The 23,826-nt window shown below is 37.0% G+C and overlaps 1 protein-coding gene across 9 annotated transcripts in view; it reads right to left on the minus strand.

The window, feature by feature from the left end:
• The window catches only part of SH3D19 (SH3 domain containing 19), a 141,985-nt gene that overhangs the window by 10,669 nt on the left and 107,490 nt on the right, over positions 1–23,826 (minus strand). For 6 of the 9 annotated variants that reach the window (XM_036233541.1, XM_016144572.2, XM_036233544.1 and 3 more), the window contains 9 exons: positions 17,617–17,724; positions 15,261–15,373; positions 11,008–11,069; positions 9,614–9,878; positions 7,453–7,521; positions 7,119–7,259; positions 3,454–3,526; positions 2,366–2,496; positions 413–471 (listed from right to left, as the gene is read on the minus strand). In XM_036233541.1, coding sequence (XP_036089434.1) covers positions 413–471; positions 2,366–2,496; positions 3,454–3,526; positions 7,119–7,259; positions 7,453–7,521; positions 9,614–9,878; positions 11,008–11,069; positions 15,261–15,373; positions 17,617–17,724 — 1,021 coding nt within the window. The remainder of the gene's footprint in view (positions 1–412; positions 472–2,365; positions 2,497–3,453; positions 3,527–7,118; positions 7,260–7,452; positions 7,522–9,613; positions 9,879–11,007; positions 11,070–15,260; positions 15,374–17,616; positions 17,725–23,826) is intronic. The other 3 variants (XM_016144564.2, XM_036233547.1, XM_016144562.2) reach the window with 2 other exon arrangements.

Here is a 23,826-nt window from a genome sequence, read left to right on the forward strand (position 1 = left end):
TATTTCTAAAAGGTTTAAATATCTTCGGTGGCAAAAATATTTGAAACTTCTAAAAATGTGTTGGTAGATGAACACCAGAAGGCCAAAATAAAATATAGTGAATGAAAAAAACCATCTCTGCTCAAGCCGAGGCTAGGCTGTGGGAAGCATCAGGCAAGACTGTTTGCTGCCGTCTACACGTCCTGTGTTGATGTGGAGAGCTGCTTATGTCAGCTTCCATCAGCATGTCGCATTTTCCTCTGAATTTCAATGCACTATGCCTTTTAAACAAGTACAGGTTTTCCTCATAATTAAAAAAGACATGCTGAGAACCAATGATCACATATCTGAAGTATTTAAGCTTGGTAATTCTTTATGACATAAATGCTGCTCTCCTTTGTATTTTGCGCAAAAGAACACAAATAAAACTTACTTGATGGAATAAGATGAAACCGATTCTCTTTTCCCATTTCCTCCGTCTGGAACATCAATCTAGTCAAGACAATTGTATAATTTCAATTTTAGTAAAGTAAATTTAAGACTATGCAATTAGAAAATGTATGACTGAAATGAACAAGTTTACCTAGGTGTTACATTGATTAAGTGGTACCAAAGGTGCTAAAACATTAGAAATCCAGAATTTGGATTTTGAAAAAAAATTCATAACTTGTGCCACAGCCTTCCTTGAATAGCCAATCGATCCTTTTCTTATTTGCTGGGGTAAGCACATTAATATCCTTCTACCCCTGATTGAGTTTTCTCTATTATATCCTCTAAGTTGAAAACTTCAGATGAGGAGGACTCAAGATAGGAACTAGGCATCAAGCATTCGGGCACGACCACACCCATTCGAAGTGCTAGAAGAATTCTGCAATACTTTCTTGACCACTAAATAAAACATTTTGATCACATTTGTGGATTCTCTCCATTTTCATAACTCAAATTTTTCCCCCTTATAATGTGAATAAGGAAGAAAGGAATTAGTACTCGGTGAGCATCTACTAAGTGGCAAACACTTTATATAAATATCTCATTTACAAGGTTCAGCAGAGCTGTGTTATAATAATATATCTAACCATATACATTCAGTCTGAAAACTACTGAAGGCTTTGAGGTCTATATTAAATAAATCAGTGCCCTTCTTGATGAATTCTAAAGGCTTGAAGCTTTAAAAACAACTGTTTAAACTGCTAGGATCAGAAATAATACATCGATAATGTGGCAGATTTAGTATAATTGATTTCAGTGTGGTAACTGTGATTTTTAAAGTACTTCTACATTGTGCAGAAGAAAAATTGAGGAAGAGTGCTAAAACTAATATTATTCTTAATATTTATTTAGACAAAGTGGCTGGATTTCTCCAAAGAATGAATACACACACACACACAGACACACACACACGCACGCACACACACATAATATATTATAATATACAATATTATATATATACTGGACAATTTTTAAGGCCCACATTTTGTAATTCAAGAGAATCAAACTTATTTAAACTTGAAAACTACAGGTTCTCTGTTATATGTTTTCTGAATTTCTGATGTGATAACAAATTTTTTGCTCCCCTCCTCCACAAAGAGCTGTTAATACTCAGCTATTTAAGCTAGCTTTATTGATATTTTTGGGTATCAATAAGTTATAGCAGAGAGAGTCATACTCCTCCTACCGATATATAAAGTGGCAGTCTGATTTTATCCCCATTTTTCACAGCCACCTGGGCTTAGCACTTAGGGCACAACCATACACGTCTCCTTTTACAAGTTATGCTGTGAGGGTATATACGATTCTGACAATTTAATATAATTTTTCCCTAATCAGATTTAAAATTATGTGAAAAACCATTAATGGACCACTACTTCCAATGAAAGTACTTTAGTGTTCCTAAATCTATTTTTTTTAAAGATGGAAAAAATAAGAATGGAAAGAATGAAAGAAACCAAAAATAAAACATACTTCAAAGAGAAGTGGTACATAACCTCAGAGAACATTCCTTTAGGACAGTCTAGTACCATTCGAGTCTTGTTTACTAAATGTTTCAAAGAATTAACATATATCCTTAAGAGCTTACCAACCCTCCAATAACAGCTGAGGCACCAGTTGACCTGCAGTGTTTTTTCACCTTAGGATTTCAGATAGCAATTAGGAATTAAGTTTTAATATCTTAAGAATTAAGTTCTAATACTTCATAATATAATTATAAGTAACCATTATCTAGTTGAACAAACCTTTATTTTTTTGAGTTTTCCAAACACAAATGAATTAATGAAAGAGAGAACTAGACTTCAAGAATCTAGGCTTCTTGTTATTTTTTTCAAACTGTAAGTTACAAAGAATCCACTGAACATATGATCAATTTAAACAGGCATGACCCACTTACAATCACTTTGACATAGTTGGCAGGAAATATGCCAGTCTGGTTTCTGCATTTTCCTCGGTACCAATCAGTATCTATTTTTTCCAGAAGATAAACAATTTCTCCTGAAGTGAGGTTCAAATCATCGACTTGCTCTGTAACATAAAATTATAGTTATGTATGATTAAAATTATTCTGGTTGCAGATTTGATTAAAGCAAGCATAAAGTAGCATTTAGTTCTGTCCACCAAGGCAGTATGTTCTACTGATTCTGAGAACAAGTATTTTTTTTTTTTTTGATATTGCTGTTACGAGCTTCCCCTTTTAATATCAAATTGGATACATTTGCAATGCATTGATTCATGTGAAGTGGTTAAAAATAAGCAAACAAGCAAGCAAACAAACATTGTGCTAGGCAATGATATCTACTGTGCCAATATAAACCTTTTGTTGAATACGTATTGAACAATGAGTTTTAAAGATATGGTATAATATTCTTATTATTCTCAATCATGCTTAAAAATCATTTCGATCTCAAAATATCAACTAAGGGAATACTATGGCTCTTTAGGATGTAAATTTACTTACTAAAATAAAAATCAGTCTACCAAGTATATAAAAATGAGGTTATATAAATAAATCAGAAGTTTATTTGTAGTAGCCTTGGATATAAAAGGTATTTAAAAATGAATTATAAAAAATTTACCTTTTCATTTCATAATAGCTGAGCTATAGGTATAGGTTGTACAATTCATAGAAAAAAAATCTTCATTTATTAAATTCGAATTAATTACACTATAATTGTTAATTGGTACTCACTGTTTTGAAAGAGTTAAACATTTGCAACTAGTAGGTAATCTGCTATTTGTCTGTTTGTAAGAGAAACCTCTCACCCCTCTCTCTCATGAGTTTCAAAAGCAAGGGTATGCAGCTAAGGTTTTTGGAATGACTGGGTACAATCCACCATTCCTTGAAGGCTGGGTGATTGATGACTTCTCCAGTCCAGGACTCTGTTGCACAGAGAATGAAGGATGTCCTTGAGAGATTAACCTAAGGAGCATGCCTACTCCCGGATCCTACAGGCTCAACCACTTTATTATTTGTGTCCTTACCTGCTAGAAAATCATGAAGAACGACAGCATGAGGCACACTACTGTCAACAGCCTTCAGAGCGTGGCTTGGATCCTTAGGGGGAAAACAGGGCTGTGAATAAAGTGTGCAGGATGGATGCTAGATTTATATTCACTCTGAGACCAATTTTTTTTTTCTCATTAGAGTCCTCTTGACATTATGAGTACAAGATGCAAACCACACAGTTGAGCTGAATAAGAGAATCATTATCAAGTTGAAAAGGCATGTGTCCTTGCCAAGGGAGGACAGAAATAACTCTCAATTATAATATCTTCCAGCGTTTTTTTTAACCGAGAGAGTAAAACAAAAGGAAATTACTTAACTTTTTTTGTTTTTTTTTTAACCGTACCTATTTTACCCTGAAGTAGTAGTTATTGACCTCTTTCGCCTTTCAAGGGTAGTTTTTTCCTAAAACTGTGATCAGGATTAATCTTAGAAAGACAGTCTTAAAAGTCGTGTCTTTATTAAGATGGGAAAAGAAGACAGTTCTATAATTTACGTTCTTGCCTTTTATAATGAAAAGAGCTAATGACTTCCACAAAAGTATAATTCATAAAAAGTAAAATTTATTTCATTTATTACCACTTAACTGAGTGTTTTCTCTAATTTAAAAGCCAACTTTCTCTATTTCCTATGCCTGGCCTGGATTTTATATTTAATCTAAATGGTATTTAGATTCAACAGCAATCTTAAGTAAATTAGCAAAGAGAATTCAATATTCTCTACCCATCTAGCCATCTAGCCAAGCTGAAGAGCAACCCTTTCTTATTAACAAGCAGATGCTATGCTTAGTTTCTTTATATAAACAGACAGGCTAATCCACATCATCATTATCATAAAATCTGACTGAAAGATGGTATTTGGAGTTACAATTTTAAACGCTTCAACACTGGCAAACCTCTGAACTAAACGAAGGCAGATTTCTGTGTGCCTTCTGGTCTCTTCGCCTCCTTCGGTGACTCTCGCCCCCTTAGGGATATCGCCACACTTCTATTTCTGTTTCCCCCCCCTCCCCCACGATGTGTCGTGTTGATCAGACTGCCCTGTGGGTAATGGTTGACCATCTCCACTTCCAGCCTGTAACACTTCTGCTCAGATCTTTTCCGAATCTCACCTGTTCAGCTAAAATGCACCTGTGGAGGCATGCTGCATTCTCTCAAGCTAAAACCGAAATACCAATTTAGGTCAAGACAGTAACGGCTAATGGCGATTTACTATATTAGTTTACCAGGGTAACACTGACATTTTCTTAGGGGCTCCTCAGTGCTTTTCCCTAAATAAAAGGAGAATCAGAAGAATTTCAGGGATTGTGGAAAGGAACTGAAATATTTTAAGTCTGAAGGAGCTTTAAAAAATTATTATTTACATAATTTACATAATGTACATATGTATGGTTCATTTCTTTCTGATTTAAATCTGATTTGTGGAAAAAGGAATGACTATTGAATAAATGGTGTTAGGCTAGATGATTATCCATTTGAGGAAAACAGAAAGTCAGAGGCCTGCCCCACACCAAACACACATATAAATCTGCAAATGGACCGACAATCTAAATATAACCAAGCCTGAGAGGGTACAAGAGGTGGGATGATAGCTTATGCTTCCCAATTAGCTTCTCTGCCTTCAGGGCATGGGTAACCCTGGCAATGCTGCTCATCAGTCTGGCCTGGCAGGTGAAGAGCAAGAAGAAAAGGCTAAACAGGCTTGGCCACACGGGGTCAGTACAACTCAGACCACACCATTAGGATGGATCTCTGGTAGGTAAATCTAATACATTTCAAAGCTCTTCCTAATATGACTCAAATTACTAAAACAAATGAGTCATAAGAATAGCTAATATTCATTATTCACCCACTAGATGCTACTCACTGGTTAAATACCTTGTGTGCACTGACTAGCTCATGTAATTTTTAAGTATCTTTGAGATATAATGCACGTATCATAAAATTCACCCATGTAAAGCATATGTAGTTTATTATACTCACAGAATTGTGCAACCATCACCTCCATCTAAGTTTAGAACTTGTTTATCACCCCCCTCCAAGGAAACCCCTACCCACTAGCAGTCGCCCCCCATTTATCACTCCCTTCCTCACCCTCCAGTGAAGGCACCGCTTTCTACTTTCTGAATTTACTTATTCTGGACATTTACATAAATGGAATCATGCAACAGATCAATTCTAAAACCAACTCTGTGAGAAATTAATATAGCTATTTCACACATTAAAAAAATCAAGAGGTTAAGTAACTGCCTAAGGTGGTACGGACGGGCAAGTAAAATCCAGCTCCCTGAGACCCAAGTCTGTGCTTGCGACCAAGCGATACCCTCCCACTCTTCGCATGATCTGCAGATTCAACCTCAATCGATAGTGTTCAATATTTTCTATTTACTAAGGTAACAAAAAGTATAACGTATTTTCAGAAATCTTTACTTAAAACCAAACTTTCGATTAGGTAATTTTTATTTTTCTAAAAAATGTAATGCTAGCCTAAAGGAAGCTTCATTTTAGGATCACCAGCAGTTGGCCATCAGAGACCAACTCGGCAAGTCTATGGTTCAAGATGAGTAAAGTCACGTTTAAAGTGTGTCTGTGTGTGTGTGTGTGTGTGGGGGGGACTTGGAATTAGAAAAAAATAACTTGTACGTTTTTAAGCTTCATTTTTCATAAAGAAAAGCGGTCCCACTCCCATGGTTACCCGTCAGTGTGTTCCGAGAAAGGAAGGATAGCACTGATAGATGAATAATGCTGTATTAAAACAAAAGAAAATGCGGCTAAAAGAGCTTTCCCCATGTGAACTAAACTAAGAATTTTCTGTATCCCAGCTGCAACTAGCTTAACACATATCTTCTCTGCTCTCCAATATATAAATTTTCATTTTCTCAGCAAACTTCAAAAGATAAGCCACCTTCTAAGAAGAAAGAATTTAACTAGATTATGAAAACTAGGATGAATGGTAAACCAAATACTCTACTTGGATTAAATGATTTGTGGGTATTACTTTGAATGTGTGCTGTATTAACCAACAGACAGTGAAAATTTAACTGAGTAATTTAAGAAGTTCTTTTAAAAATATACTTCTGTACATTTTTTCTGGCTTAACAAATGACCTTCACTGTATTCTCTCAGGCTCCACAAATTTGTTAGGCCTAAATTGTAAATTCAGGTTGTTGGATTACATTTCACTTCATTATTTTACGAGCTACAATGAGAGAAATGAAGTTTACACTAAGCTTAAATCTTAGAGGAAAGTGCTTTCTATGTTAGACTTAACATTTATAGGTCCCCCTTTAAAATAATTATCCATTCTTCTAGGAAACTAATCTCTGGCACTTTAGTAAATACCTTTACATCATTTAAAAAATAAATGGTTCTCACAGTTGAAAATTAATGACTGAGTGCTCTAGTTGCTGTAAGTCAGCATGATGTGAAGAAGGCAAATACAAGGTAGTCACTGTGTAACAAGTTGATTAGTGGCAAGTCTCTTAGAAGTAATTTATTCTTAAAAGGAAATGAAATGCAACATAATTTTTACCCTGGTTAGAATAAGCATGCTAATAAAAGCCTTGAGGATGAAATATAATTAATACTTCTATGAAATTTGCTGTCATGGGAAATATGAGGGCTGTACAGTATTAACTCCTTACATTTGGTCTACTTCTAAGATGTTCATCAAGTGGCATGATGGTCTTCACCTGAGACAGGTGAACTCTGCCTGTGTCTTCACCCTTTTGGCATTCCAAGGAATTATTTTCTGCCTCCTTCGGCATCACAAGTACATCCCCATGCTGTAAGGTACAATACAACTCTCTGAAGTAATTATTATTTAATAACACATTATTGCTTTTTCCACATTTTAATCTTTGGAGCCTAAAGCATTTAATAATGTGTAAAGCAGTAACAGAGGCCAGTGTTGGTTTTTTTTGTTTTGTTTTATTTTGTTTTTTAACATTCATCAGTAAAGGAAAAGCTCTACTTTACCTTACGAGAGAATTCTTTGGGGTTTTGTGAGCCGATGTCTTCATTGGAAATTCCATGAGATACAGACAGCTTAAAGATAAGCCAATAAAAAGGTTATTCAAAATCAAATAACCTCCTCATAAAGGGCTGGTCATTTGGGGATCTGTCATGTGTACCTAACGTGTAACCTCTCCAGCAAACTCTCTACCTGGCTTCCGAGCATCCTCTAGATCTAGTGGAGCCTGCCATTCTCATGGATACTAACAGTCCCTGGGCATGTGCAGTTGAGACCACAGGACCACAGTGGCTGAATGCAGCCTAAAGTTCTCTTTGCCCCCTGGAACCAGGAAGTTCCATAGGACAAGGTCCACCAAGTCCCCTGGTGTCTCAAGGCCCACTTTTAATTCAGGGCTCTCACTGGCTGGCACATCCTCTGTAGTGCTTGACTGACTGCTTCCATTTGCCTTGAATCTCATTTTTCAGAGTCTCTCTGATATCTACTTAAACCCATTTCACCACCTAACTCCAGTCACTTCCTGGTCCACTTAGCTCTGTCTGGTTTTAGAATGATTTTTACATCTGTGCCCTTACCCTGGCCAGGGGACTCTGTTCCCTGCCTTGGTAAATAAATTCTGGATGATGAGTACATGTCACAAGGGTCTTTATAATATAGACATGCCCAGGAAATGCGATCATACGAGCTTACTTCCAACAAGGAAAGGGGGGCTACTTCGGCCCTTCCATCACTGAGGAGCAAAGATGTAGAGTGAGTGCAAGGATGTGGCCTTGTAAGGCTGCTTCCCAGGATCTCTGTCAAACCTAGGGCTCCCAAAGTACCCGGATTCTAGGTTAGCAGTTTAATGGTAGGGTGGCCATGAAAAAAAAAATGAGGGATTTAAGAAATTATTTCAAAATGAAACATACTATTCTAATTAACATGCCATTATTTTGAGTTTATTAATGAATTCTTCAAATGCCTTACTGCCATTACACAGCTATGCTAAGAACCACAAACAAAAATTGGATGCCCCTAAACGAGACTCTTAACATGGAACGGCCAAAACAAGTACAGACTTTACAACAAGTAACACTATTTTCATAGTAGGCTCAGAGTCTGTTGACCTGTGTTCAGATCTTGGTTCCAAGTTACCTAAGTATAAGTTACTTAATTTCTCTGTGTCTTATTTTCCTCCTCTGTATAACACAGATAATAACAGCACCTACCTCGCAGGGTTGGTGTGAGGAATAAATGAGTTGTTTAATATATATAAAGTGTTTCAAACAATGCCTGGCTTATAATAAGTACTCAACAAATCAACTACTATTTTATTTATTTATTAGTTTTAAAGTAACCTATCCCAAAGAACAGCAATAAAAATTTTCATCAGTATAAATGAGTATAAATATATATGAGTATACTACCTCTTTCTTGTCCATATACTCTTAGGAGAACTTTTGAAAATCTTAAATGGCTTAAAGTGAAAACAATTTCTGGAAATGTAGTACAATATAAAATTATTAACACTGTTTTTTATTTAAGAGCTATTGTCATACAATTGTTTAAAAAGTACAAACAGTCCTGTTCTCCTGATGATTTTTATTTGTTTCAGATTTTATCAGGTTAACCCAACTGAAGTAGAGAGAGCACATCAACTCTGTTTTTCAGAGTGGGAAAAGGACACAAAGGTTTAAGGCCATATGATAAAAAAAATATTCAAAGAGAACAAAATTAGTATCTAAACTCTGTCAATTCTTGATGAAAACATCTAACTGGTAACTCTTAAATGGATCATGATAATTAAGTTTACAGAAGGGGAAAATGGGGGAAGGGGGAGACTGTCCATCTTGATAAGACCTTTCTTTCTATTTCATTGAGAATTTTACTCCATGGGCAAGGGATGGAAACTACAAAATCTATCAGAGTTACTCTCATCAGTCTAATCTACAGGATCAGGTTTTCAGAGTTTGGTCAATCCCTATCTGCATTGCTTCCTTTTCCTGTATTTCTCCTAATAAAGAAACTCTGTTTCAAAGACCTAGGTTTTATTACGACTTATTTATCTAAAGCACTCTTGAGGGTTGAAGGTTAAGTTCACAGTTGTCTGTTTCTAAGGAATAATGATCTTATACATATCTTAGGACAGACTTCTTGACTATGAATATTTTTAAAAGCTAAATTTACCATGTATTTCCTGTAGAGAGGATGTCCTGGTTTAGGGCGAGGGGGTAGCACTGGATCTTGACTTCTAAAAACTTGACTCTTGGTTTTTGAGAGTCCAGATGCCAAGTTACTTTGCTTCTTCTGAAGATCTATGTCAGAAGAAGACCGATTAAAAGGCAGTTTTTTATTTGATGTTCTGGTTGCAGAAAGTCTCGGGGGAGGTGGTCTCTCGGGGGCCCCCTTGGGAGGAGGCTGTCGAGCTGGTGTGACTTTTCCATTTACAGGTCTGAAAGTCAATGTGGGAGCTGTGAGTCAGTGTTTGATCAATATTAGGTTCTGTTTTGTCCTTACACACACACACACACACACACACAGAGAGAGAGAGAGAGAGAGAGAGAGAGAGAGAGAGAGAGAGAAAGAGAGAGAAAGAGAGAGTGCTTTCTCCTAGTATAATACAATTTACTGAAACATGCAAGGTATGGTATTTTTGAGCAAATGGCTGCTGCATTAAACATTATATTATTAGAGGAAATGCCATGATGTTCCAGCTTCCTCTTATCTTACACTAGAGATTCATTAGTTCAAGACAAACAAGCATTTACTATCATGATCTCTCCAAGGCCCCATTTGCTCTTAAATACACCATGACTGTTTCAAGAAACTAAGCACTTTCTACCAAAGTCTGAGATAAAATGAAAAGCTTGTAATAAGATATCAGGTATATGTGATGTGGTTTAGTACATTAGAAAAGGAACGCTAAACTCCCCTAACATTCATATGATAGGAATTATTATTCCCAATCTAATTTAGATTAACATAAAGATAGTTGTCTTAAAAATGGGATAGGACAACCATTACTTTTAAAGACTTTCCTTAATCCCTATGATAAAAATAATTTCCAGCACAGAAACATCTTCTGGCAGCATCACAGCTTTTTGTTCAAACAACCCTGGAACTCAGGAAGGCAGGTCACCTCCGAGCTCACAAAGCCTGTCTTCCTTTGGAAATGCCCAAACCAGGCTGGTTTCTCATAATGGGGGTAGGGGTGGGGGTGAGGAAGTGGGCAGGGGGCGGGCAGTAGTAGTGAGATGAGAGGGAGAGAATGTTCATTCCAGAAGCAGGGTTGTTTTAAGGTTTAGAGAGAAGTCTTGTTCATTTTAGGAAAAATACTAGAGATCCATGTTTGTGCTCTGTGAGTTTCTGGATTCTGTTAAAATAAAGCAGCAGCAGAGATTCCTACCACCTGCTGTCAGAAGCAGCCTGTAGGCTGGTGGCCTGTGTGACTTCATGAGTTTAATGTACCTCCTAAAAGAAGATCTAAGGGCAACAGCACTAAGTTTTGATAACAGAATAGAGAGCACAATCTGAGTCGTTAGTTGTTCTAACTTACTTTTAAAAAGTTTTCTTGCACTTACCTTGGTGGTAGCCTTGGGGGTCCTCGCACAGAACCTCCTGTTCGGCTGGCATGGTTAGATTCCTGAAAGTATCAGAGAATGTTTTTAGTTAAGGTTAATCTGAAACAAGAGCTTGGCAAGACGAATTTTGGACAACTTTTTGGCTGGATCTGTAAGTGGAAATGTAGTTGAGTTAGAGAAAGTAAAATAAGTTAGAGGGAAAGTAGAGAAATTTAGAGAAAAGAGTTTTTAGTTTTAAGAAGTATTAACTCACACTCATTGTTACCTAAATTGTTCAGGTTCTAATATAAGTGAAGACAGACAGGAGGAGGCCAAGTGGGGTCTTCTATCATGGACCACGGCCTAACCAATTACTCTTCGTGGTTACACACCCAGCAGAACCAGGAGGTATTACCATGATATTTAAATCTTGGTAAGTCACATAGTAGCAACTTAAGCAAGCACTGTAGGAAATTAAAATATATGTCTGTTTTATCCCATGATGATACATAAGATATGCACTGCTCCTAAATTTCAATATATAAGTGGTGAATAGTTTGTTTTGCTTGGAACGGGCAGACGTCTCTCACTGGATGGTTTATACATTGTGGAGTGGTCTTGAACTAGAAGGAGCTAGGAATAAAAAAGCTTAAGGGATGGCCTGAAAGGAAGGTACATGAGGAGGAACAGAAAAGGCCCAAGAAGGCAGAGATTTGCACCACTACAGCAAAGGAGCTGGATGTGCTGAGAAGAGCTTTGCAGGAAAGAGTATAGGGGGATAATGTGAAAAACAAAAGATGGGTAGACTTGGGATGTATTAGCTTAATAATGGAAGTGAGGAGATGAACAGGAAGATTTCTCTAGGGGACGGGATACAAACTGTGCTGTTGAAGTAGCTTTTCTGGACATGTTATAGCCCAAAGATTGGGAAATGGGTACAATAATGGAAAATATTTTCAGATCTGCTGAATGAGAAATTAAAACATCTCAAAGCCATACTTCAATTTTTGTAGGGAAAAGTCCTCACCAAAATTTTTCTAATTCTCATTGAATCTTCCCCCCCCCCTCTCTTTTTTTTTAAACCTTTTCTACTTTCTAAACCCCTGACACTGACACTCAGAAAATAATCTCTCTCCGAGACCTCATAAGAGAAGAAAATGCCAGCTGTTTAAAATTACACTGCTTATTTTTTGTAAAAGAGGTCTTAACTATAGCTTGGAAATCTTTGGGCTAATTCAGACTGTTTCCTTCTTCTTATCTTATAAATGAGTTAAAATTCACTTCCACGGTTTTTAATTCAAACTGAATATTTATAACTTTTCCTTAAGTACCACATGATTAATTGCCAATAACTGTGACCATTGAAATATGTTTCAATGTTTTAAAATCCCATTTTTTAAAACAAATTAAGCTTGCTTGCCCTTAAAACTTGGTTTCACTAATGAGTTCAGTTAATGTAGTGAGGCGAATCACCAGCTCATAAAACCTGAGATATTCCAGACTATAATCCATGCCTTTAAATACGCTGCTGCCCATATTTCCAACAAACACTTCTATGATACTTGAAAAACTCATTTATTTCTTTGGACACATTTAAAATTAAACAGAAAAACACTCTAGCAGGTAGGCAGGAACTTTTATTGCTTTTCTCAAATTTATAGTTGTTAGATACCTTGATAATTAAGAGCAAATTTTAAAAATATATAGATGTGTAAACTTGACATAGAAAGTTATAAATAACATACTGTAATAAATACGTACCATATAATCCTAATCTTGTACCAAAGACTAGCTATAGTTTTCTCCAGGTAGTGTTACTTTATAACAATCCTAAATCTCATTTTCTCAATTTTCTACACTGAGCAAATTCTAGATCAGGGGAAAAAAAGGCAGTATACTCAAATCGGAAAGGCACTGCTGTATCTGACAAGCTTTGAATACTGAGAATAGGGGACTGGCTCCTGCAGAAGCACTGCCTTAGTATTCACCCAAGTTCAGGTTTTTGCACAGGTTCTGCCAGCCATCTTTGAGAGATTATCGATGAGGGATTTCCTCCTCTTCAGTACTCCACACATAACGAGCAGCTCCACATCTGCTTTCTGTAGTTTCTTCTCTAGCTCTGACATTCCTGAACTCTGGGCATTTGATTCGTTGGATACACTTTTTACTTCCTGGCAAAGTTGGTTTTTCTGCTGTACTATCCCCCTGCAGATGCCATCTTTATGTCCATGTACTTTGAAATGGTTTCTTATATACCAATTTCAAAATAATTCCTAGGCTTTTTTGCTGTATTTCAAAAAAACACATTTCTTCCACTACCACGCTCTTGTCTGTTGGAATTACTAAGTAGCCTTTGCAGATTTTTCTTCCCTTCTTTCTCCAGGAAGTGGTATCATGTCCGTGTCCTGAATCTATTAGCCAGCTTTCTGTGCTCTAGCTATGATTCCTTATCCACACTGGGCACTGTCCCCTGGCCCTCCTCCTGTACCAGCAGGTGGCCTTCCTGGGGCGGGGGGGGGGGCACTTTGGGAGCCTTAAGTTCCCATGGTGGGAAACAGGGCTCACAAAAACATCTGTTCCTGCCGACGGAATGGCTCCAGTGGCTCCTAATTTTCCTCACCCTGAAGTTCCTCATCATTTAAGTGAAGAAAGTGAGATTTTGTAACTGTAGCCATTTGTCTCAAGATGGAAAGTTCCCCAGCACTCAAGGCAGGAGAAGTAGTAGAGGGCTTTTTTCCTGTACCTCATCGGAAGACACAGTTGGCAAAAACCAAACCCATCCTCATGGGTCATTACACTGGATAAATACTCCTTTAGAGATCCTCACCCACACCTGAAGTATTTATGGCCTCTGGTCTAAAATCCGTTCAGTAATTGTAACTCTCAAACAAAAGGAATTTCTTACAGATTAGACTTTCTGGCCCTGGAAATCCACCTGTGTGACTTCAGCCCAATCATTTAACTTGTGTTCTATTTCTCATCTTTTTTTCCTTGAGACTCAGTGTGTCTATAGTGGTGTGTATCTATTACAACACAGGATGTTTTGACCCCACTTCATAAACAGTGTGGGACAGGATTTTCCTCATGTTCATGTGAGGTACAAACAACTGTGAATATAGTACTTCTCCAGATGGCTTAGTTTATTCTAACTTCCTTTTCTTGTTTTTCTAAAATGCGAGAGTTACCTTGTGGACTGCTTAATACCAAACGTGACAACACCTAACATTTTAATAGAACTTCACAGTTTGCAAAGCCCATTCCATGAATTCATGAATGTTATGTATGCCCACACATCATCCTCTCACTCTCATTTACAACCCTGAAGAGTAGATGCCAGTGACCTTTTCAAGGAATTTTTCATCCATGCAAATCTGGGATTTCCAATTCAATACTTGTATGGTAAGGACCCCGTCATTCTCTTTTGGGATTTCTTGGCCCAGGTTTAATAAAAATTTATTACCAAGTACTTTGAAAAATGCAAGTGATCACTAAATTTTAATTCAGTCTACAGGAAAATCTCATTAACTTGATATTGGCTAATTCAATTTAATGTCTTCTTCAAAGAAATTTCTGTTCAACCAGATGATTAGATGGTTTGTATGTAAAATAAACAGTTAATGCACAATGCAAAACTATTATAAAATTTGAACTCAAAATTTGGACCAAAGACTTTAAGAACTAGTTTCTTTTAAAATAAAGATAATCTAAAATATAGAAATTTCAGAAAGTATGAGAACAATGGTATTAAGGTTGGAAAAAAAAATGTGTATATAGATATTTAAAACTCTTTGACCACCATCTGTTAATAAATACATGGTCAAGCACTGATTTTTTAATTAAAAAAGTAATTTTTCCCTAAATTTCAGATTAACAAATGCTTATGGTAATTATCTTAAAATTATGTTACTAATTGTTATTTTAAATAAAAACTGATAAATTTAATTAAACCTATTTTCACGAATATTACAGGTTTTTAGAGATTTTCAATAACTTATTCCTTATTAATGCCACTTAAAAGATAATGCCATTACTTTGGTATAGGATAAATTATTTTATGATGAAGTACAATGAACTGGCCTACTTCTTTCGTTCTATAGGGGTTTTTGAAATACAGAACATCTCATTACGTAAGTATATGGGGCTTAGAAACTAGTTTGTAATAGAGGTTTTTTTTTAATCTGACAAATAGTAAAATAATTTGGACATAAGCCGAGTATTTAAAATTAGCACACAGTTTAGTCTTCAACCTAAGACAACCTATAATGACCACTTACCAAGTTTCTAGTTCTGTCAACATTACCGAGTTTTCCAGATACTGTACTGTAAGTGTTTCCAATAGGTTTTTCAATAGGGAGAGGAGGTGGGCGTTGTGGATCCTCATGTAAACCTGGAAAAACAGCAGTAATTTATGAATGATTTTTGGCATTGTGGATTCCAGAATATGAAATGATCGTAGCTTGGTTCCTCATGAAATGGCTATTATAAAATATCCACACAAAGAATGAATAGCTAAGCAAATGAGGAAGAACTCCCAGCGAACTTCAGAAAATTAATGGGATAGTAAATATCGGTTAATTGTATCAAATGTTTTATAGAGAGTAAAAATAATACTAAATACTTATAATAGCAGCCAAGATTTTTGAGAACCTTTTATGTGCCAGGCATTAAGTTAAAGCACTTTATTCACATATATTTCTCCAAATAACATTTATCTATGTGCTAGATCTGCGCAGTCTACTAGCAAGTAGCCCCACACAGCAATTTAAACTTAAATACTAATTATTTAATGTAAAAAAAAAATTAGAAGTTCAGTTAATCAGTTGTACTAACCACAGTTCAAGTGCTCAGTAGCCACACGTGGCTCGCTAGTGGCCACCATGTTGTACAGCACAGATATGGAATATTTCCATCTTTTAAGAAAGTCCTAGTGGGCAGCACTACACTAGATACCCTACCCATTTTACAGATGAAGAAACTGAGACTGAAAAGAAAATATATGAGCTATCCAAGGTCTTAATGCTAGTCAATGTTAGAACCAGGGTTTTGAACCCGAAAACTTGTGCTCATTGTAATGAGGCATGCTGTTTCTTAATAGGTAGTATATCCAACCCTCCCCCAGCCAAATAATTAAATGTTTTCTAATTCATTAGGTCCAAATTAATGGGCTTAATTACCCCCTCAATTTAACAAACAATATTTTTGCATCCAAACTACATCCTTAACTCAGTGATAGTGTACCATCAACTAATTTTATAAAGAAAACAAAGATGACCTGATTTAATTAATGACAACTAATTAAAATCTGTGTGGAAACACACTTGAAGAGAGGGACGATTGTAACATACTAAAGGGAGGCAAAAACCACCTTTTACAATTGGCTGAGGCATTTAAAGGAGATTGGAATTTTTCTCATTCTTTCAAAAGAACACGTTTTGCTTCCATTTCACATGAAAAAACCTATAACAAGAGGATGATTTTGTCGGGTTCCTGTTTTATCCACAGGCAGGAACACTCTCAGGACCAGGAAAGTACCCACGCCAGCTACTAGGGGAACAATGCTTTGCAAGCTGCAGGAAAGCACTCTTAGTGAGAGGCAGTGCTGCTCTGGGAATTGAGACACACGGGGACATTCCAACCCAGCTGCCATCTGGAAGACTTTCTCTATACTGCAGCTTCCTTATTTTTTATAAGGGGATAATGAATTACTGAGGATGTAATATTGTTGTGACAAACAATTAAGAATACAAACTAGTAACAATATGCAAGCAGAGGGAAGACAGCTGACTAGCAGGAAGGGACACGGGATTATCTGGCGTGAGTGTGTGGGGAGGCAGAGATTTCCAGTTTCAAATATTGTGGTCAGAAGAGGTTGAAATGAGAAAAGCGGCATTTGAGCCAAACCCTGAAGGAACTCCCAGACAGCTCCTAGTCAGAAGAAGCAGGTCCCCAAGGGGCAGGAGTTCTGTACCACAAAGCCGTCCCTTTCTCCCCTTGTCCGCTCCAAGTTCTTCAGACTCCAAAAGTCTTACTTTTCTTTTCCTCCAAGGCATAAATGCATTCACTGCTTAATAACTGCAATAATAAAATGCTGGGGAATGGTTTTTTATATAAATAGAAAAATCTCTCTAGAAACTGTCACTTCGGTTCTCTCAGAGCATTACAGAATTCAACTTTCTGATAGTTTCTGGAGCATTGACACGATAATGAATAAAGGTGCTCCCTCAATATACCCTTTTAAAGATTCCAGGGTTAATCTAATTTCTAAATGTGCAGGAACAAAAGAGTAAACAAAACTATATTTAGGTTACGCTGATTGGAATAATATACTTTAATTACTTTTCTACCATATCTTTACCAGAGCCACTAAAATAGAATATTACTATTATTCTGAATTTCGGTTTCCCTCTATTCTCTCTTCCTAAAGACAAGGTTAAAGAGAAATGAAATCCAAATTCACTGTACTAATTGTCTAAAGAATTATTTTTAAAAAACTTGCCTTTAAATGGTCTTGACTATAAGTAATAATAAATGGCCAATTACACATAATTTCAAAAGCAGATATTGATAAATGAGCATATATTTCTCCCAGGCTCTTGGCAAAACCCATAAAGAAGGCAGAGAGGAACTTACATTTTCCTGGTTTGATTGGAATTCGAATCACAGTGGGCTTCCTGGTGGGCACTGGCTGAACTGCTCCTTCTTTTGTTGGTTCTGTTTTTGTGGGGAGCTGAAAAGGATCTAATGAAAAACACAGTTTATTTTACATGTTTTAGTTAACATGGGCTCAAACAAAAAATCTCATTCATAATTAAAGAGTCATATTTTTCATGCCCCAGGGAAAACTATTCATGGATAAACAAAATCTCAGTTTGCAGAGACAAAAACAAAGTCGGAGTTCATGAAAGGAAATAACATGCTGCTTTGTAAATAATTCATACGGCTTTTCTTCCTCTCTGATGAGAGTGATCCAGGACAATCCTGAATTATGTAGAAGCTATCTTTCATGGGACTGCAATCATTTCACAAATGTCCACTTGAAAATGAGAAGCAACCGAAAGAGAGCCAATTCTCCCCCTACTGTGAAGTCTCCTAGACCCCAGGGGAAGGAAAGCATTTCCCCACACTCCCGTGTCTGTACTAGAAAACTGAACCCCTGGGGGCTCGTCAAAGGCCCTCATTCCACCCAGCGCCTGAATGGCGCAGGGCAGGTGCTCAGCAGACCCTCGGATTTAGTACTTTAGTGAAACTATACGGCAGTGATATGAAAACAAAAAAAACGTTTTATCCTGGAAAGAAATTAAGACATCTCCATTCAAATATTTAATTTTGGGGCAAGGATACATGAGTTGACATTTCTCCATCTTAACTGATTCATTAAAATGGGCAGCATATGCTTAGAAAAAGTACTTTAAACAAAAGCATAACTACCAAACTTTTTCACTAAAAAGAGTCTTTTTTTCTTTAATGTCAATGTTGTTTTCAGTAGTTTGGGAAAATGACCACATTTTTTTTTTTAAGATCTAAAGGTAAACAGATTAGCAAAAATAAAATAAAATGCTCTACCATGGCTACTAAACACAGCACGGAGTATCTCAGGAGGGTGCCTTTGCCTTGATTCAACAAGAGGCAAATGAGTATATGCTGTAATTCTGCACCTGTTCTGTGCATCTTGCCTTAGGGAGACACGCCCTGTACGACTTCACAGCTCCAGTGATGAACAGCATTCCTGTTCTGTCTGTTACGAGCTGCAATTCAATAAGCACCTTTTGCTGACCAGTGCTTTGAAGTCTATGTGAAGAGCTGAGCTAAGGACAAGGCGGCCTTTCAGCTCCCCGACACTTCCCGTTCCCTTCCACTCAGTCCTCAGGCAACCCACCATCACATACCTCCAGAAGGCACTGCTCAAGTCATCAGCCACTGGCTCACATATGTATATCTACTATGTGCCAGTGCTGAGTAGGGAGATGCAACAGTGAAGTACAATCCTATTTAAAGTTTATTATCTACCACCTCAGAAGGGCCCCCAGATGGCATGCTAGGTGAAATAATTACTATTAGGCTACTGAGGAAAAAAAAAAAAAAAAACTAGATGACATCTCTATGGAAACCTATCAGTTCACAAGCAGGGTGAGTCTTGTCTAAGTTCAAAAAACCAACTCCAGATTATCAAAACAATATCAAACTTCAAAAAAGGCTCTTTTAATAACATAATTTTCTTTCACTGTAACTTATGTTCTTATAAAACAAAGTTCCTTCTTTTAGGTCTAACCAAATTCTTTAACTCCTTATTTTATTACAGCATTATTTTTTACTTCAAAAGTAATATTTACTGTAAAAGTAGGAAATATTAAGAAATATGATAGAAAATCTGAAACCTCATCCCTCCAGTAATAATTATTATCTGAGATGTGGTGTATCTGTCTACAATTTTTCTTCTATATTACATGTATTATCATGTAGGTATTTTGAAAAACAAAAACAGGATCATTTAATAGTCATTTCTTAGAAATCTGCTTTTTCACTTTTGTTCATTCAGTTTTGGTTGGGTGCCTGCTACACATCAAACGTTATTCTAGGTGCTGGGAGTACTTCAGTGAACAAAGCAAAGAACTCTGCCCTCATGGCACTGACATTCTGGCAGGGAGATGAAGACAATAAACAATACAATAGGTAAGTAATTCATATGTTATTTTAGAAGGTGAGATGTACTACTGAACAAAAAAAAGTAGAGCAATGTGAGAAACTGCAGGTGTGGGCTGAAAAGAAGCAGGTTGCAGCATGAAACAGGAGTGTCGGAGGCGAGGGAGAGGAAGGTACCACGACCTTCTTTTTTCTGAAAACTGGATTTTACCTATTCTAGTAGGTCTTCCAAGTTGAATAATATACATCTGATCTTTAGGACAACAGCACTGCCAATAAAAAGGGGTAGATACACTTGTATTAAAGCCCGTTTTTGCAAGTGTTATCCAAATCTGACCTCCCTGAATGGTTCGTCTATTCTGAGTAATGCTAGGTAAAATGAAAGAATCTGAAGACCCCATATAATCTTGGCATACATTTTATTCAAACACAGAAACACAGTACCTTTCCCTTCTCTTCTCTCTCTCCCCTGCCACTGCCTCTGCTCTGCCTCCTTGGCCCTTGTTGGAACCCAGTGACCTCCCGGGGACCATCTTCCTTCTCCAACTGCTACAGAGACTTAACTGTTCAGGGACTTGTCTGTCCTTCCTCCCCCAAATCTTGGTTGGAATAGCCCATTCTCTCAGGGCTCTGTTTTCTGCTGGAAAAAAGACCAAATATTCGAGAAAAGGATTAGGGCCGATAATTGTTCATTGTGGTCTACCTTTCAAGTAGCATTTCTGCTGTAAAGGCTACTTTTTGTACCTATAATCTGTTGCTTATTAGTATAGGTTTTTAGTTGATGACTTTTTTTTGAGGGGGTGCATTTGGAAGGGGAAGAGAATCCTGAATATGGAATGACTTCAATTATTTCTCAACTCATTCCAAATTCTGGGCCAGTAATCTACACTTTTCTCTCACATTCCAGGGGTGAGGGTACTAAGAAAGGGGACAGGGAAAGGAGAAGACGACGATCAGTGCCCTTGAAGGGCTGGGCACAGGGGCATGCAAATGTGTTTGCTGTTGGAAGGCTGGCCTCAGGGAGCCCTGCCCCAAATCCTGCACACTGTGCAGCAGATCTCACCGACTGCTCTGAAGGGTTCGATCTTTTTTTTTTTTTAACCTGAAGGATTTAAATTGAAGTAGCATAGATACCCCTTAAATACAAAGTATTCAAAGTATCCTAGCTACCCACTTTCCCTCTCTTTTTGTTTTTTATTTTACTATCATTAGCTGCTTTTAAATAACTGGCATTCAGACTACGTATAATTATTCTACTATATATGTCTGGGAAAAAATGTCTTTCTCAATACAGTGAAGCAAGGAAGTTGCAGTGTTCCAGCACTGTGGGCTGTTTGGCAGGAGTGGGTCTGTTTAACGGCCTACCCCAGCTGTGCTCACTGAGTCAGTGAGCTCGGCATCTACCTCTGTCTGTCTGCCGTCCTGGGCTGTAATCCAGGCGAGGCGAGCAGATTCGTGGGGGCGACAAATAGCGCCACTTCAATGAGAAGGCAGAGCCAGGGACCAGTTTTTCATCTTGATTATGGTGTGTGAGTCTCTCCCTAGCTACACAATATGAAGTTTACTTTTTGTGTTTCTTTTATGAAAGGGTTATTTTTTTTTTCCCAACAAAAATGTAAGTGGGCAACATCTAAAGCAAAAATGGCACCTCACGTGTGGGAACTCCGGGCACTGCCAGGTGGGAAACTGGGTCATTGGTATTATTAGAATGTTCACAACCTTGGACCCAGTTGTTCCACTTTTAGAAATTTATTCTTCAGAAATAAAAGCACTAGCAGAAGTGAAAATGTTCAGAAGAATGTTCACTGCAGCATTTTTAGTAGTGGGGAAAAAAAAATCCAAAAGATTAAAAACAAATAAAACAACCTAAATGTCCATCAACAGGGGATGTGCTGAATCAACCATGATGCACTCAGGCAGGTATAAGGAAACGAGGAGTTGACTTAGATCTACCGGCCAAAAGAAAAGTACATAAATCACACTGTCAAATGAAAAAAGCAAGCTGCTCAGTAATGAGTATAGTATGATAAAAAAAATTTTTTTTAAAAAAAGAGGGAAAAGTCCAACTATGTGTACATGTCTGTAAGCTTTGGTTTGGAATGACCAAAGGCACAGAAGGCTACATATAACATTGTTCGCACTAGTTACCCTGGGATTTGGATGGACTGGGGATAGGTTAATTTTTTTTATTTTACTAAATGTTTATACTATTTGACTTGTTACAGCAAATATATATTACTTTGTAATTGAAAAAAATCCAATAAAATGAATTTGATAACAAGAAAAAAGTTACAGGATAAAGTTGAAATAACGTTCCCTTACCTAACAAACCAAACCAAAAACCACTTAAAATAAGGGGAAAGTGAAAATTCTTATCTCTTTTGTTGTCTTTTCAAGGTAGTAATGGCCATAAAATTTTCCATAAACTGGAAAAATAAAAATTACCTTTTTGATACTATTCCTCAGCGATTCTATTTAATAGGAAATAATATATATATATTTTTGAATTTGTCAAATTTAGACATATTTAGTTCATAATAATTAGCTTTTATTTGTAACCTTGAATAATATAGCTTTAGAAAATGATACTATTTTTTTTTTAACATTCCTACTCAGCACAAGGCTGAGGATCAGTGCGGGAGGCTGTTCCCTGTTCGTGGCAAAAATGACAAGAGGTAATTCTCAGTTTCTTTCACCTTAAATTTGCTTATGTTCAGCTATTTGAAAACCAGATTCTCCCATCCTCTCCTGCCTACCCAGTTCTCCCAGAAAATACAATTTTGTTACCAACTTTTTATACATCTTTCCAAAAGACATTGTGTGTGTGTGTGTGTGTGTATTTTAACACCAACAGTAGCTAAAATACCATGAATACTATCTGTACCATGCATTTTTCACCTAACAATATCTTGGAAGTTGGTCCACAACAGGAGATAACAGGTGGTTACCTCCTTTGTAATTACCACACAATACTCCATTGTATGGATGTACTACCATTTATTTAAGCAGTCCCCGGAATGTTATCTCCAACATTTTGTAGTAGAAGTCCTCAATATGGGGTCCAAGAATAGGGCTGTAAAGCTCTGGAAATCATACCTTCAATTCTGCATACATGAGCACAGGGGCTCTTTTCAAGGGCGAGAAAAGATTCACAGGCAAATCAGATTCTGAGTTCTGTGATCCAGAAAGGGTTAAGAACTGCAGAACATAAGCCTCTCTTTCACAAACTGCTTTTGCTTCTACATAAAAAAATACAAGGCATCTCCGAAAGAATCTCCTATCTAAATCTAAGGCAGTCAATGGCATTTTCTCTACTTCTGTTTGCAGTGTTTATTCTGCCGTCCTTCGAGCCCCTCACACACACGACCAATGGTTCTCCACCGGATGCCAAACAAGCCGGCCCCTTTACACCTACAGCCACATGCTCTTCATTACTGGGTTGAGAAAAACATTGACAATAATGTAGTTTTCTGTTCATTACCTGTCTTAATAATATGCTCGTCATCATAATTAGTCTCACCATCCTTGGCTTGCTTTTTTGTCACTTCTGTCCCTTGGGTTCTGTTAATGGTAGAAATCGGCGACTAGACTATTATTTTGTAATGGGGCTGACAGCAGAAGCCTTCTGTTTTTTTTTTTTTTTTTTTGGACAACTGAGTATGATTTGTAAAGGTGTGAAGAAGAATTGCTAATACTTCTCAGCTCCATCACATTGACCTAGAAGGCATTCTACCCACGAAATGAATCCAATATTAAATTGCCTGTTTTATGAGTTTTCCTTTAATAATTTTCCTAATCTTTACAATGTTTTCATAGCTTTGGTATTTTCTGATCTCTATTTCCTGAGATTAATTCAGCAACTTCATTTAATGAAAACTATTTTATTAAATTTTCTTTATTTTTTAGGGAAGAGAAAGAGAAGGAAAGACATATTTGTGAGCTTCTCTCCTTTCTCCTCTGTTCCTCTCCCAGTTTCTGGCTGATACCACGATGATTAAGCCAGGTTTCACAAAGAGACCATAATCCTTTATTTACAAAGACAATGCTGTTGATATACCATCAAAAAGTCACACAGCCCAAATCAATAAAGAAACAAAAAACCTCTACATGTTGAGGAATTCAGAGGTGATCCCGAAGGCCTCTAGAGGGCACCAAGCAGAGAAGTAACAAGGACCAATGTACACTCCAGAACAATTGCTC

This window comes from Rousettus aegyptiacus, unplaced genomic scaffold (genome assembly GCF_014176215.1).
Source record: "Rousettus aegyptiacus isolate mRouAeg1 unplaced genomic scaffold, mRouAeg1.p scaffold_m13_p_16, whole genome shotgun sequence".
NCBI lineage: Eukaryota > Metazoa > Chordata > Mammalia > Chiroptera > Pteropodidae > Rousettus > Rousettus aegyptiacus.